The 13263-nt window shown below is 41.0% G+C and overlaps 1 protein-coding gene across 1 annotated transcript in view; it reads left to right on the top strand.

The window, feature by feature from the left end:
* The window catches only part of OXSR1 (oxidative stress responsive 1), a 77145-nt gene that overhangs the window by 15945 nt on the left and 47937 nt on the right, over window positions 1–13263 (top strand). Inside the window, exon 3 of the mRNA XM_006890590.1 lies at window positions 7365–7473. Coding sequence (XP_006890652.1) covers window positions 7365–7473 — 109 coding nt within the window. The remainder of the gene's footprint in view (window positions 1–7364; window positions 7474–13263) is intronic.

Below are 13263 nucleotides of genomic sequence, written 5' to 3'. Positions count from 1 at the left end.
AGGAGATTGTCCCTCCTTCCCCGGCAGAGCATCTGGTGGATTCGAACCGTGCGCCTCTGGGATTGTAGTTGCAGCTCCTTGCCACTAGGCCACCAGAGCGCCCCTGAAAGTAGTATTTTTCTTATTCCACTTGGGCCTTGCTTTTAGAAGATTGTAAATTTGATACAGTTTTGATAACAGGAAAAAGTTGTTTAGCCTCCTTATAAAATGGCCCGTGTATTTCTGTATGCTATTCTATAAGTTAACAAATATAGTTAAATATATATTAAAAAATATAAGTATAAATTAAAATACTTAGTGTGACATATAAGTAAAGAGAAAATGACTTTAATAAGCCAAGTTTAGAAGAGTAGGGTTTTGGGGCCTGGGATTTTTTTGACCCATGGATGGCATTCCATTAACCCTTGAAGAAACATGAGGAATGTAAAGAATCTCTGATACTATTTGTGGTATTTGTAGTGTCAAGATCTGGTTTCTACACTGAAATCTGAAGGCCAAGTGTTCCATTTCTGAGAGAACCCTTTTAATTTATCTTCAAAAAAGAATATGTTAGCTCATCGTACTAAACTTTTGATACTTTTTTTCAGAGCTATTTTTGTTACAGTGCCAAAAGAGTTAAACCCTGGGTTATCCAGAGGCTGCTGATGTAAACGGAGATAGTTGGTATGTGTATTGCTTGTGACAGTTTTGGTGAAGGGGCTGTAGAGCCTTCCTTTCTCTTGTCAGAGTGTTTACGTCTGACAGCATTTCTCTGCGTGAAAGAAGAGTCTGCTCTGGCTCTTCACAGTCCTTGGCACTGGAGATTTTGTGGGAAGATCTGACTCCTCTCTGGGAAAGGCACACGTGCGCGGTAGCTGGACGTTTCCTCTCCTGCAGGAGATGACAGGGCTGGGGAGCACCCGAAGGCTGGCTTGTCTTTCATGCCTCTACCACTTGAGTTCGGGCTCCTGCCTGTTCCAGGCACAGCGTAACGAGTGCCTCAGGAGATGTAGTGAAATACTGTGAAAGTAACAGAAGGAAGAGAGCTGTGTGCAGATAGAAGGCTTTGTGGAGATGTTTGTGGTCTGGGCTACTGTGATGGTGTAGATTTTGAACAAGCAGAGAGCGAGAGAGACCCTGCTGGGCAGCACTTTACAATTAGGAAAGAATATCAGGGAACTTAGAGACCATAAAAAGGAAATTCCAAATGACAGACTTGAGATTTGATAGATAGTTGGGGTGATCATGATAATGGAAGGAAATGTCTTTGTTTTTGTTTGTGTTTTTTTTTAAAAAAAAAAACTACACCAAAATATAAGGCTATGAAGAAAAAAACCAGGACTATGACTTCATGAGGTTGAAAGTTAAGAGGTTTAATTTTGAAAGTTTTTCAAAAATAATAGCTATGTTGAGATATAGTTTATATACCACAAAATTCATTCTTTTAAAATGTATAGTGTGATGGCTTTCAGTATAACAACAGCTGTATCATCACCACTGTCTAGTTCCAGAATGTCATCACTTCCCAAAAGAAACCTTATTAAAACCTTATTAAAAGAATCCTTATTAAAAGAATCACTCTTGCTAAGTGTCGTTGAGTCATAGACGACTCATAGCAACCCTATGAACGAAAGAACTGAACGCTTGTATAACTTCCATCAAGTTCATTGCCTTTCTGGAGACAAGCTATTGCGGAAGTGGATGCCACTCCTGTTTCCAAGCTTGTTTTAATTGGGGAGCTCCACCACACACTGTCCACCGTGGGCATTTGACACATCAGCATTGCAGTGTTTAGCATCACAACCCCATGATTTACCTCTGTACAGCAAATGGACCAGGGCTACACCACCTAGAAGGATGTATGACCAAACTGGTTAAAACCAGGCCTGAGGACTGCTGATTAAAATCACCCATGTTTGGCTTGGTACCATCACTCTCTGTCCACTAGGCCAACTGAGCTCTCTCTGTGTTGTTGTTGTTAAGTGCCGTTGTTAGCATTATTTTCATCAGCCTTATGCAACCCCTTAACTATTTCGCTCTCATTCTAGATATCTCAAATAGATAAACTAATATATTAGGTGGTAACCTTTGATTGGTGTCTTAGTGTAAATTTTTCATAATTTATGTTGTAATGTGTATTGCTAACTTATGACATTCCTTGCTGAATAATGCTACATTGTATGAATATACTACATTTTGTGTATTTGTCATTTGTTGAATTGTTTGTATTGTTTCTACTTTGTGACCCTTAGAACTAATGCTTCTGTGAAGAATCACGTACAAATTTTATCTCTGTACATATACTTTTGTTTCTCCTGTGTATTTAGCATGTTGTTGTTGTCATGTGCAGTCAAGTCACTTGTGACAGCAGTGCTTACGTTTGGTAACTCTCCATTTTAAATTGCTGAGAAACTGCCAAATTGCTAGCCAAAGTGAATGTACCAGGATTCCTACCAATATGTAAGGTTCCAGGCTTTTTACTTCCTTACTAGCACTTATTACTGTGCTTTTAAAAAACTAGCTATTTTAAAGGGAGCTCTGGTGGCCTAGTGGCACGAAGCTGCGCTGCAATCCCAGAGGTACTTGGTTCGAATCCACCAGATGCTCTGCTGGAGAAGGAGGGGCAATCTCCTGTACCAGTCAGATCTGATTTGACGGCACACACAAAAAATAATAAAATAAAAAGAAAGGAAAAAACCCAACTAGCTATTTCAGTAGATAAATTCTTAAGTTATAAGGTGAATTGCAGGCTAAGATGTCAGAGACGGAGAGACCAGCTAGTAGATCTTGCTGGAGTTTAGGTCAGTGACTGTAAATTTTTTTTTTTTTTTTTCTCTAAGAAAACCACTCAGACTGCGTCCTCTCCCTCTTCCTCTCCCATGATGGGAGAGAAGAACGATCATCAATGGCAAGTGGCAGTTGCAACGAAGCAACACCAAGAGCCGGCTTCACGCTCAGGAGAGAACGCTGCGTCTCCTCCTCATGGTTTTCGGTGCTCTACACGATCAGAGAAACTTCTCTAGTAACGAACTATAGAAATGATCCCTGAAAGTATAGTCTTTGTAAATTTTTTTTAATGGTGTCCCACAGTTGTTCTTGTTAGGTGCCATTGAGTCATGTATGATCCATAGTGACCCAGTGAGCAAAACAGATCTGAACTCTGTCCTGTCCTGTGCCATCCTCACACTTCCCAACAAGCTAGAGTCCATAGCAGCAGTCACTGTGTCAGTCCACCTGGTCTTTCCAAGCACCTTGTCCCTCTCCAAGGAGTAGCCCCTCCTTACAACATGCCCCGAGGACGTGAGGCGGAGCCTCACCATCTTTGCCTCCAGAGAGCACTCTGGCTTGCACCCTGCTGCATACTGGTTTGTTGTTTTGGCCAACCATGGGATGCTCAGGGCTCTTCTCCGGCATCATAGCTCAAAGGCATCAATTCTTCTTCTGTTATCCTGATTCACTGTCCTTATATTTTATACATCCATAATAAAAGAAATGTATTCCAAGTACTAATACAACTATAATGACATTTTCCATGAAACATACATGTGAAGTGCACTCTGATTTTTCTGTCTTTTTTATGTTGCTTTTTTTAATGTGGCCCAATAAAATTACTCGTGACCCGTTAGGAGTTGCAGTCTGCTATTGGTTTGCGTTACATGCTTCCAGAATATAAGTGCTTAATCCTGTGTCTGTGGGTCAGGACCCCTGGTGGTGCAATGCCCAAGCACTAAGCTACTAAACACGAAGTTGGAGGTTTGAACCCCACCAGCAGCCTGCAGGAGGCAAGACCCAATATTCTGTGCTCACAGAGATGACAGCGGAGGAAGCCTATGGGCCCAGCTCCACCAGATACAGCACCTGTACTCATCGTCCTGGTGGGGATGGGTTTTCGTCGTTATGTCAGTGAGGAGGTCTTGGCATAGGTTGGATTTTAAGTCAGTCTCATTTGAGATGTAAAAGTGAATTAAGCTAGCAGTGGAGCAAGTGCCGACAGAGACAGAGAGACGATAGATACATGGCGCTTGACTGCCAAGGAACCCAGGGATGGAACCTGTCTAGTTCCCGTCTCCTCTGCAGAGTCTTGACTCTTCTGCTCACCTAGTATACTGTTGGTTTTTCCCCCCAGCGGGTTCTCAGATCATTTAATATCTTTACTGTTTGACATGCGTAAATTGTCATATATGTATCTCCCCACTTACATGTAAATGTATCTTTTCAAATCCTGTATCACATTCTAGTAGGCAAGTGCTGCATTCTCTTTCTCCTTTTTCCTCCATCTTTGCTTAGATTTTAGTGCAAAAGACTTTGGGACTTGCAAAGACGCATAGAAAGAATTTACATTCGAGAAGCTGAGGGAAGGAAAGCTTTTGTTTATTTAGCTCCTAAAGAATCAGGAATCACACAGTTGATCTTACTGAACAATTTCATCCCCTGAGGGCATAGGACAAGTACATGAATAAGTGAAAAACTATAAAATGCAATAAGATTTCATTCATTCAGCAATTATTTATTGACTGTGTACTGTTTGCCAATCACCTCATTCCCAGAATAGATCTTAAACCTCATGAGCTTACAGATTTGTGGTGACTGCAGAAGACAGTATTGAATAAATTTTTAAGTATTTGCCTTCCTACCACTCCAAGTCCAGTGGGACAGATGGACAAGACCCACAGTGGGCAGGACAGTGCTGTCATGTGAGTTACATACCAAGGGGCTTGCTTGGAGCATGGGAGCCTACCTCACATTGGGGAGCTGGAAGCATTTATAGACGATCAGAAGGAAGAAAAGGAATGATGCAAGCAAAGATGATGGGAAAAGTATCTTTGAAGCACAGAGAACTTGTGGAATAAATGTCCAGGGTCATTTTGTTGGACTTGGCCCATAGGAAAGCTTACTTAAAGGATGGGGATGAGGCCAGTGATGTGAACAGGAACTGAGTCACGTAGACCACATTTTATCAAATCTGTTCTTTCATTTTCAGATGTTTATAACAAATGAAGCCATAAAATGTAGAAAAACCAACAATAAGCACCTACCTTAGTTATTAAATTAATATTGGAGAGAAGAAGCTCCTGGAATATTTTATGTTATCAGGCTGCCTACATCAGTTTTGATCCTAAAATTCAGTAAGCATTTGTGTAGATAACCAGTAGAGAAGTAATCCCCAGGACCAGTCTGGAGGTGGTGAAATGTGTATTCAAACTGCCACCCTTTGGGTTTGCAGCCCTCCCACTAGGACCAGCAGAGCCCCATTATGAAATGTTAATATTAATGTAAAGATTTTTAAAATTTTTTAAAAAAATACTTAAAAGCAAGTTGCCTTTCTGAAATACTGCTTTGAGTTGGCATTTTGTAGGATGACAACCAATTAGGCAGAATTTTATCTCAGAATTGGTAAGTAGAAGCAGCATACTCTCTGGTTAAAATTCAGAGACTGACTTGTGAAAGAGAGGAGACAAATTGAAACTAGAAATCAAACACTGGAAAACATAGATACTATTTAGCTTAATTATATACATACACTATCACACACACAGAGAAAAATCTAAACAAGTCATCTTAAGGAAGTAGAAGAAAATGCCATGTGCATCTGAATATGAACTGACCCCAAGCCCTAACCATGACATTAAGGCAGTTTCTTTATTTTGAAGTAGAAAGTGGCATAAGCAGCTGAGGGGGTGTCTCAGGAGACGCTCTTTCCCCAATTCCCACTGAGACAGAGTAGCTTGGGCTTTTGGCTCAGGTTTCTACTCTGAATTTCGTTTAAGACCTTTAAGAAATCATACCGATTTCTACTTTAGTATATATCTCTTTTAGAGAGAGAATTGTTAATAGTATCATGTCAATGAGACAGCCTAGTATTTTGTTGCATGTACAGATCTTGTAAAAACGGCTCTTAACTCGTTGCCATCAAGTCAGAACTGATTTCTAACTGGCCCTCCGCTGGGCTTGTGACACTGTTAAGTCCACGGGAGGATTTCCAGCTGCTAGTAGATTCAAAATCAGGAAGGGGGTCCGGTCTGTCAGGGATGTATTTTATCTCCATACCTTTTCAATCTGTATGCAGAACAAATCATCCGAGATGCTGGGCTGTACGAGGAGGAATGTGGCATCAGGATTGGTGGAAGACCTATCAATAACCTGCATTATGCGGATGACACAACCCTGCTTGCTGAAACTGAGGAGGACCTGAAGCACTTGCTGCAGAAGGTCAAGGACTGCAGCCTTCAATATGGATTGAAGCTCAACATCATGAAAGATTCTCACCACTGGGTCAATTGGAAACATCAGTATGGATGGTAAAGAGATTGAGATAGTTAACAGCTCTAGATTACCTGGCTCCACAGTCAACACTCGTGGTAACAGCAGCCAGGAAATCAGGAGATGAATTGCATTGGGAAAGTCAGCTGTGAGGGACTTCTCAAGAGTACTGAAGAGCAACAACATCAGGCTGGAGACTAAGGTGCACCTGATCCAGGCTATAGTCCTCACAATTACATGCTATGCATCTGAGAGTTGGACAATGAACAGGGATGATAGAAAGAGAATTGATGCCTTTGAGCTGTGGTGCTAGAGAAGAGTATTGAATATACCATGGACTGCTAGGAGAACAAACAGGTTTGTCTTGGAGAGGGTGAAACCAGAATGCTCCTTGGAGTCAAGGGTTCTGAAGCTTCGTCTGACATACTTTGGGCATGTTGCAAGGAGGGGGACTGGTCCTTGGAGAGAGACATCATGTTTGGGAGAGTGGAGGGACGGTGCAGGAGAGGAAAGACCCTCGATGAGATGGATCGATTCTGCGAGAGGAGTGGTGGGAATGAGTGTGTTTGAGACGGCGAGGTTGGCACAGGATAGAACAGCGTTTAGGGCTCTTGTTCAGAGGGTCACTATGAGTCGCAAGTGACTTGATGGCACATAACAACAGTAGATTCGAGCTGTCAGAGATGTGGCCTTTGTCTTGGCAGTGCAAATCCTTATGGACTCAGCCACCAGAGCTCCTTATAAAAACAAGCAGACTAAAACCATCGGCTACTTATTAACCTCTACAAAGCAGATTTCTTAAAAATAGTTTTGAGACATCGTTTTGAGAATCATGAAGTCAAACGAAGTGATCCAGGGGAGGCCTCTTGCGATGCTGTCCCGGGATGTGACACACAGAGCTCGCGTCTTGTTTCTGGGATGACCTGTGCAGTGAGTCAAGGTGTAGCATCAGGGAAACCAGCAGGGGTTTTGTTTAGCGCATGTTAAAGAATTCAGGGCCATGAACAGCCCAGAAAAATTGGGACATAGCATTGCGATTCCAAATCTGGATTTTCTAACCTGTAACGTTTGCTTTTTGGTTTACCTGTAAGTGGATTCATCTTGCGTTCTCTTTTTCTTTGTAGAAAGAAATTCAGGCGATGAGTCAGTGCCATCATCCTAACATCGTGTCTTACTATACATCTTTCGTGGTGAAAGATGAGCTTTGGCTGGTCATGAAGCTGCTGAGTGGAGGTGAGTAGAACACAGTAATAAGTTAAAATCCCTGTGTCAGAAAGCTTTTCTTCCCCCCCCCCATCCTTCTATTTTTTTCATGACTATTTACATTTGAGGAGAAGCCGAGGGAATAGTATCTTCTAACATTAGAGATCTCTGAGTAGTAGAGGTGGTTTACACGTCCAGCTCTTGACTAAGGTTAAACGTTCATGTCTGCCCAGGGATGCCTCAGAAGAAAGACTTAGTAGTTTACTGCCCCCCAGATTTGCTACTGAAAACTGTCAGGTGATGTGCTTGGTGTTGCCTGGAGTCAGGGTTGATTTGATGGCGACTGGAAAGTGGTTAAAGGGCTGGTGTATGAACTGATGAAGGTTCCACGTGTTGTGTTTAATTGTCAAGCCTCTTCAATCTCTCCATCTAGAAGAGTTCTCTCCCCCTTTCTTTCTATATGCTGTCGCTGTTGTGTGCTGTTGAGTCAGAACCAGCCCACAGCTGACCCTCCCACAGCTGACCCTCCGGCTGGTTTTCAGAAGCAGTTACTCGTGGGGAGGAGATTGCCCATCCTCCTCCCATCCTTCCTACACACAGCCTTGTTAAAGGGTCTGGGCCAGTTACGTTTTACAGTGTCTCGTCCTGGATTTTTCAGATTCTTTTTCTGTGGTCTTTAACTTGATTCTCTTCTGTTTGTTTCAAATTGAAAATTAGATCTTGATGCAAGTTAGTTCAGACTCTGTGGGTGATGCTGTTTGCTCCGTATTGCACCACTGAAATAATTTGCTAGCTGAGTGCATCTTTGATAGTGGTGTTAATTTTGATTGTTTAAGGTTAGGGTAAGCAGGCTTCTCCTTTGAAATACTAACTTTTTTTCTCTTGGTATCTAGTCAGTAGTAAGTGATAGGGTGTTCTCTCCTAGTCCTTTGTGTAATGATTTTAGTATGTGTCAAATGTCATTGATCTGTTATTTCATTGTTGTTGCATATGGTGAGTCAGAACTGACCCATAGGTGACCCTCCAGCGGGTTTTCAGAGGCAGTAATCAGCATGGAAGGAGAGCGGCGGGTGGATTCAAACTGCATGCCTTTGGGATTGCAGTGCACATTCTTAACACTAGGCCACCAGAGCCCCCTTAGTACTTACAAAATGATACTTTTTCTTCTTTCAGTATTTCTTTTATGTTTATAAACTAGCATTGGTTTTGAAGAGAAATTTGCCTCATCAGCAGAGTTCTTTGATTGATCTATAATACAGGTCCTATTGAAAAAGCAGGATACAAAAAAAAAATTAAAAAAAAGGCAGGATACAAGACTTGATACTTTGGACTGAAGCGTTGGTCCAGGAGTCACTTGCAGTGCTTGTAAATGAGAGGTCTCTTTTCTCCCATTTGAATAGGATCCCCCCTCCCCCTTTTTTGTTTTTAGTATTGTTGTGGATTCCTGGATTTTTTATCTCTTCATTGTCTTTCAGTTCTGTTTTTGGTGCCTGCTCAAGTTGTCTGAAAGCTTTATCACTGAGTCCCCTCCAGTCACCCCGATGTCCTGTGGACCCGAGCCCATCAATCTCTGCTTACTTTGTTGTTTTACGGTTTAAGATTTCCTAAGCTCACTTTTATATTTTTTTTTCTCAGAGCAGAATCAGCCAATTCTCCAAGGAACTCTTGCATTTTTAACCAGAGAACTTGATCCTTCGGATAGTCATTGCAACTATAGTGTTAATGCTTTTATATTTTTTCTTAATTGTTAGAACTTGGAAATACAGTGTATTTTTCAAATTCATGATTTGACATTAATATTTCCCATTTCAATTTTAATGTTAAGGCTGTAAAACAAGCTTTTAAAATGTTCTGCCTAAATCTCTTAACATCTTGATTCCCAAAATAAACATCATTATTTATGTGCCTTGTCCTGTAGTGTAGGTATTTTTACTTCAGTCCTTACATGAAAATGTAAGTATTGCTGGTGAGCTCTGGTGGCCTAGTGGCAAGAAGCTGCACTACAGTCTCAGAGATGTGCGGTTTGAGTCCACCAGATGCTCTGCTGGAGAAGGAGGGACAATCTCCTCCTGTACCAGTCAGATCTGATTTGACGGTACACACACACTAATAATAATAATAATAATAATAATAATAATAATAATAATAATAACAAGAAAATGTAAGTATTGCTGATTTTAAACAGTGGACTTTTGATATGTATAGATTGAACATTTTGTTAATCACCTGGACATCAGAGTGGTTAGTACACTGGCATTTTTGCCAAGACACGGACTTGAATCATACATAGCAAGGTTGATAGGATTACTCAGCGGAATCACCAGGCCTGGTCACCCTTGGACTTTTTGGACTGGGTTTCCTTATGCATTTTTTTAAGGAAAATACGATTTTTTGAAATGTTTTAGAGTGTAGGGTTCCAGAAAAGAGGACTCACATTTGACTAGCTTGTCCTTAAACGTCTCACTTCCGCAGAGAGACTATGAAGGAAAGAGCATAGGCTTTAGAATTCCAGCTTTCCTTCTTAGAAGTTAAACGTTACTGGGCAAACTCTCTCAATTCTTTGCGCCTGTCTGCTTGTCTGTTAAATGAGGTACCTTTCTGTGTTCCAGAGGATTTATGAGGAGTATGGTAAAGACGTCTGTGCATGAAGAGCACGCACCACTTTGCTGACAACGTACAAGAAATTTTAGAAATGAATAATAAATACTGACTGTTTCTTATTAAATACTTATTATGATGACAAATCCCATGCTGTTTGATGCTTTTCAGTGTAGCCAGAATCACCTTTTTGTTTCAATCCCATTAGTGTCACACTGGAGAGACTGGATTGCTTTGTTAAAGACCCTGTTCATATGCTGGTTGGAAGCCTTGCTAACACCAGCCACCTTTCAAGATGGTGGTCGAGCATGGTTCTTTCAGTATGGACAGATATGGGAGTATTAGGTAATTCTGTATCTTTCATTATTGATCACCTATAGAATCATGTTCTCTATTTATAATTTACAGAAATGTATAATCCAAGGTCTGACTGTTGTACAAAAGAGTTCTCTGATTAATAGGAATAAGTTGTTTGCTTTATCCTCTCATCCCCTCACACCTGGGTGCTGGCTCACCCCTTCTGCTCAGGCTAGCAGGGTGAGTTCCTGTTCATCCTTCAATGCATCTGTGTTGTAATCACAAAACGACCAGGACATGTCACTGGGCAGGATAATTTCTAGGTAGAATTCGTCATTCCTCCTGTCTTAGACTTTCAGGGTCCATGCCCACCACTAGCCTACCACTCAGCATTCTTTTCAGATATGATGTGTTTGTCCATTTTTAAATAATGACATATTTTATGAGTCATCATAATTATATCTCAAATTCTAAAAATAGGATCCTGTAAGCATCATTTTTTTAGAATGGTGCCGTCTTACATTTATTATAAAATGAATAAATATTTGAACAACATTTAGGAAACAAAAGGTAGAACTTTGTACAATTTAAAAACTCTTGATGCATTTAGGAACCTGTGTTAAGATTTATATGATTTTGTTAAAGTGGCACTTATCAAATATTTATTGATCACCAAAACATTGATAAATCTTATTGTTGATCCCTCCTCGTTCTTGTGGACCTTACATAAAAATTCAAATCCTGAGGATGGTGGTTGAGATTTATTAATACAGGAATTTAATCTTTATTAATTGGGAACACTTTTGATCTACTTAACTATTCCTACAATTTATTATCCTCAAAGCATAACGTGAAATGTAAGATTCTTAAAAATAATAACAATTATAAAAACTTATGAGAGGAGGAGAGAAATAGATACCTATAAAATTTAAATTCAAAAGTCTAATTTAAATCTGTTGCCTTTTACCAGAAATTATTTTGTTATTAAAGAGCACCCTAAACTTTGTTATTGTCCAAGAAATAAGTATGAGGGCTTCCTTGGTTTAAGCAAGACACAGGTAAAATACCTGGTATGAGTGGTGACCAGCTTTGAATGTTTAGGCCACAGTGGCAGGGTTTTTATACAGTGTCTTATCGACCTCGGATCTGAATGACGGTCTGTAGGGTCTGAGAACCTGCCTTTTTAACTAGCTTGTCAAATCATTAACTGCAAATACTGACGTCTGTGGCCCAGTCACCCCTGAGAATATTTCTTACGGATTGTGCCCAAGGACATATATAATACTGTATGTTATACAGACTTCCCTGATTACTGCTTCTGTAGGTATTAATTGAAGTCATCCAGAGATAATCAAAAGTCTCCTTTTGCTTACCATTTTTTCTTTATCCCTTCCTTAGTTAATATTAAACAGTCTCTATAATTTTGTTTTCTGAAGATAGAAGATTGCCTATACTATAACTGAGGTTAGATGCTGTGAAATGCTGAGGAAATAACAAGGAAAAGAAGGAGAACATTCCAGATTCCTATTTGTCAGCTCATGGTGAAGGCCTAAGTGGCATAGTGATCCTGGCTCTTACAAAAACCGTATTAGCAAGAGGACATTGGAATCGAACAAAACTTCTATGGCAGAAGAGAGGACTTTGACCTAATCCTTATTCAGAATGTCTTCAGTGCGTGTGTGCCTCTCCAGCTCTGTATGAAATTGCACTATTGTCGTGCTGTTCACACAGCAAACTGGTGAACTGTTTCCTGAAGCCCCGAAGGACAAAACACTCTGCTGGGAGTCAGAGATGCAGGTGCTGCCCCACGGTCCCCACCAAAGCCCATGCAAGGACTTGGTTCCTTAAAGGCTGAAGAGAAAACTCGTCTGAAAGAAAGTAAAATGGAGATGGTGCTATTAAAACAAGACAAACCCCCATACCAAAAACGTAGCTGTAGAATGGGGGTGTACAGTGCCTTCGTTTCATTATTCATCACTGGATGATGGAAAGTCAATCAAAGTCTTAAGATTTTTTAAAGGAGCTCATGACACTAGTTTGTTCCTCAAACCCTTTAAAAATACACACTTGAGTTTTCTTTCGATGCCCTACGATCTTTGGGGCAATCCCTCGGTGGTACAAATGGTTAAGTGCCAGCCAGAGGTTGGTGTCTGAACCCACCCAGAGGCTCCTCGGAAGATGCGACTGATGATGAGCTTCTGAGAGGTCACGGCCGTGGAACCCCCCACGGAGCAGCTGTGCTCTGCACCCAGGGGCCACCGTGGGTCAGAGGTGACTGGACGGCAGCTGGCGACAACAGGGCCTTTGTTGCTCCCTTTTTTTGACCCAGCACACCGAAAGTTCCCTAAAGCCTGCAACTGGGTCATGTGTGTCTTGGCGTATTCTGTGACATTCTGTCCTGGAGCTTGGACATAATACGGCTTAATTGCTGAATGAATACATTGAGTTAATTTTAATTACCAGGAAGAATTTGTCCCATTGAATTCTTTATTTTAAATGTGGGTTTTTTCCCCCCCCCAAGTTACAAACATGTCATTTAATCTGGGCTTATACAAATGTTGCTTTCTTAATAAGTATTTATGCAGAAGAAAGTGGCCCATTGGTGTAATCATTTTGCTTTGAGGTTTAATATGTGATTGATTAAACAAAACCCTTCTCCCCTTAGGCATCTCTGCTTGCGGATCAAAGCTCTGCATAGGGCGGGTAGTGGACCGGGGAAGGCTGTCTGAAATCTGTGCCCCCTTCACGTGCCGTCTCCTGCTGGACCCGGGGAGTGGTCGTGACCTGGCTGCCAGGAGGGGAGGAGGCAGTGGGGAATCTAACCCTCATCCAGATCCATTTCTTTTTTTTTTTTTCTATAATTATATTTCATTAATTTTCATAAACATTTACAGAGATTTTGGGCTTCCACTCATTCATTGTTGC

This window comes from Elephantulus edwardii, unplaced genomic scaffold (genome assembly GCF_000299155.1).
Source record: "Elephantulus edwardii isolate Elephantulus edwardi_28Jun2011 unplaced genomic scaffold, EleEdw1.0 scaffold00091, whole genome shotgun sequence".
In the NCBI taxonomy this organism is placed as follows: Eukaryota; Metazoa; Chordata; class Mammalia; order Macroscelidea; family Macroscelididae; genus Elephantulus; species Elephantulus edwardii.
Note: the sequence above shows the minus strand (reverse complement) of the source record. Positions and strands in the feature narration are given on the sequence as shown.